General features: G+C 36.1%; 1 protein-coding gene across 1 annotated transcript; it reads right to left on the bottom strand.

Moving 5' to 3' along the window:
- Window positions 1–1,626: 1,626 nt before the first annotated feature.
- Window positions 1,627–2,328, bottom strand: LOAG_07885 (hypothetical protein; the record flags this gene model as incomplete). Its single annotated transcript, XM_020447556.1, has 2 exons — window positions 1,627–1,647; window positions 2,073–2,328. The coding sequence occupies one exon, from the start codon at window positions 2,326–2,328 to the stop codon at window positions 2,116–2,118; it is 213 nt and encodes a 70-aa protein (XP_020302226.1). The 3' UTR covers window positions 1,627–1,647; window positions 2,073–2,115.
- Between the last annotated feature and the right edge of the window lie 593 nt (window positions 2,329–2,921).

Below are 2,921 nucleotides of genomic sequence, written 5' to 3'. Positions count from 1 at the left end.
AATGAAGCGCTTAGTGCGAAAGCGTTTGTTCGGAGGTCGATTTGTCTTGTGAATACGCAACGGTAAGGGATATTAATCTTTATCGTGATAAGAGATTGATAAAAATCCGCCAATGTCCGTAGAAGCAAAGAATAAACAGAAGAAGAAGCTGATAACCTTCGAAGAGGAGAGCAGCAAAAAGCCTCCCCGGATTTGGGACCGAGATTATATATGTTAAGAAATGGGAGTGGTTTACATGAAGAATTCAAGTATCGGAAACACACCGGATATGGTACAAGCATTATAACAAGATTAAACAGAACGATTGACATGGGAAATTAAGGGTTCAAACATAAAAATGCAAATTGGTTAGATAAGATAACAACAAAAGAGTGTGGGAAACAATTTTAAGGAATGTAAATATGTTAAAAGTGATTCATAGTATCATTAGCATTAATTTACAATGTGAATGAATTTATTTTAGGTTTCGTTTTCACGACAAATGTATTCAGTCCGACAGAATCACCCTATCATGGCATCCTCATTCCCGTTATTCAGATAACAGAAGCGGTGATTAAGAGGTAATAACAGTAGCAGAAATTTGTGAAAACTGTTTCCAGAGGTATGAGAAGGTAGCATTGTGTTTGATTTGTGGGAACTGGTGAATGCTTTTATTGTCCATCATATATCATTGTAGTATCTATAGTGTAACAATAGCATTTACAAGACTCAAGCAAATTACCCTATCTTGATCACCAAAATCCCCTGACAAATGATCATCTACTACTTTAACGCAGTTCGCCATCCTTTTCCCTGTAATCGTGTGCTGTCGGAAAAACTCCGAAAGTCATAATGCAAATTTTCTGTCGGATTACCGAAATTAAAGCTATGTTCAAATAAAATTTCACAATACTCAACAGACAGGGGACAAAATCTTGTAAAATTAAAGCAATAAAAAGATATAAGCTAACAATGGACAGCATAACATGAAAACGTCTCAGTATCTACATAATGAACAATGATATCATTGTACCTACACAACGGGCAATGCTTATCTATGTAAGCACCCCATAACATAAAATAATGACCAGTCGAATATATTAATATGTATGACCGCTCCTTCAAACCAGATAATTTTCGAGCACGTTTGAAAAAAACCAAAGATATTATCCAGCTGGGATGGATGACAAACTGAACATTTAGCTAATTAATGTTATAACAATCCTCAGAACTTGACTGCAAAGTAGAACAAAAGTATGACTGTTTAAATAACCCTTCATAAAAAGTTACCTGAAAAAGAATGTATACCGCGCGAGGTCTCCGGAATGGCTTTTGACAAATGTAGAAAAAGTCTGCTGGTGTAAAAAACAAGCCGTCGCCAGTCGGAAAGACCGTTTTCTAAAATATTCGTATTCTTCGTTAAACTATGCGATTTCAAAACCTCGTAAATGGCAGCGAACAAGAAAGAAAATCTATCCGCAGAAAATATTCGTTTAGGTTATATAATTAAAGAATTGAAAAAATGAAACATGAAATATATGCTGAAACAGAATGAAAATGAAATTTTTCTGAACTGGTCTTCTGCTTTTCCATCTGAATTATTTAATCTGAATGCCATTCCATCTTCAATTGGTGGTAAGCTTTTTTGATATTTGAAATCTCTGCATCCTGAAAAATTATCATGTAGAGAAGGAAACTTCAAAGAACACAATAAGCGAATGCTTCAGCAGCCACTTATAGTAGCAAGTAGGAAGTGAAAAAATCTCAAAAATTCACCCGTTACACATGCTTAATATATTCAGTTCCTTATAAATAAAGATAAACTGTATCTACCAATTGGCAATGTGTTAAGTTAGCCGCTATAGTATTTTAACATCATTTATCCATCTTTATACACTGTTTAACATATCCGCCTACTGACCCATAAGTTCCACTTTTAATTAAAATTTTTTAGTTGACTGCCATTGGTCGCTACAATATGATAAAAGTAAGTTTCCCATATGTTGTATATCAATGAGATCTAATAAATGTATGGCTAAGTTAAGGGATGAGCTGATTTTATCAGATTGCACTGAAAGGACGCAAAAGTTTACCTCTGAAGTCCCATAAAAATTGTAAAAACTTTTACCCGCTTCCTCAACTAAATTGTAAATGAAAAGTTCTTGCGTCATTCATGCTAACACCGCGGTATATTTCACTGAGAGCAGCAGCGGGATAAACCACATAACACAACCTCAAATTAACATTCAATCGATAAACACCACCAATATTGACGAATAATGGTCGGATACGAATAGTACCAGTAATACTTCGAGCGACCACTTCTATTGCACACTGCTCCCCCGTCATTCCCCCGTCCCGTCCGTCTGTCTCCCCCCGCCTCTGCCTAACACATCCGTTGAATACCTATTCGTTGAATGGAGTGTATGATGAAAAGTGTGGGTGCGGGAAGAGAAAGATAAAGAAAGATGAAAGTGCATGGTATGTATAGGGAGAGAGGAGGAGAGGAAGAATGACAGGAAGATAGAGGGGAGAAGTGAAATTATCACAAAGCTGAAGTTTCAATTTCAGCCGACTTCAGTTTCGGTTTCTCGTCAATAATCACCAGCGTTATGACCATTGTCCACTGTTTGTTCTTGCGATGGATGGGGAGTAGTACAGTTTGGAGAGATATCCAAAGACTAATGGATTAGAAGAGATATTCCTGGGAAATAGACAAAACAGTCGAAAATAGCACATTTGTTTGAGATGTAGCAGCAATTAATGGGATTGATAAATTAGCGTAGTATTTGAGTGCTAATAGAAGATTTATTAAATAACACTATTATTGTGGGGTGAGATTATTAACAAAAAAACGGAAAGGAAATTTTAAGAGAAAGACAAAGATTGATAAGATTTTGCATGATGTGTAGAGAGGCGAGAGACGAGATCGGTGAGAAGAG

Source organism: Loa loa (assembly GCF_000183805.2).
Source record: "Loa loa unplaced genomic scaffold supercont3.316, whole genome shotgun sequence".
NCBI classification, from domain to species: Eukaryota; Metazoa; Nematoda; class Chromadorea; order Rhabditida; family Onchocercidae; genus Loa; species Loa loa.
Note: the sequence above shows the minus strand (reverse complement) of the source record. Positions and strands in the feature narration are given on the sequence as shown.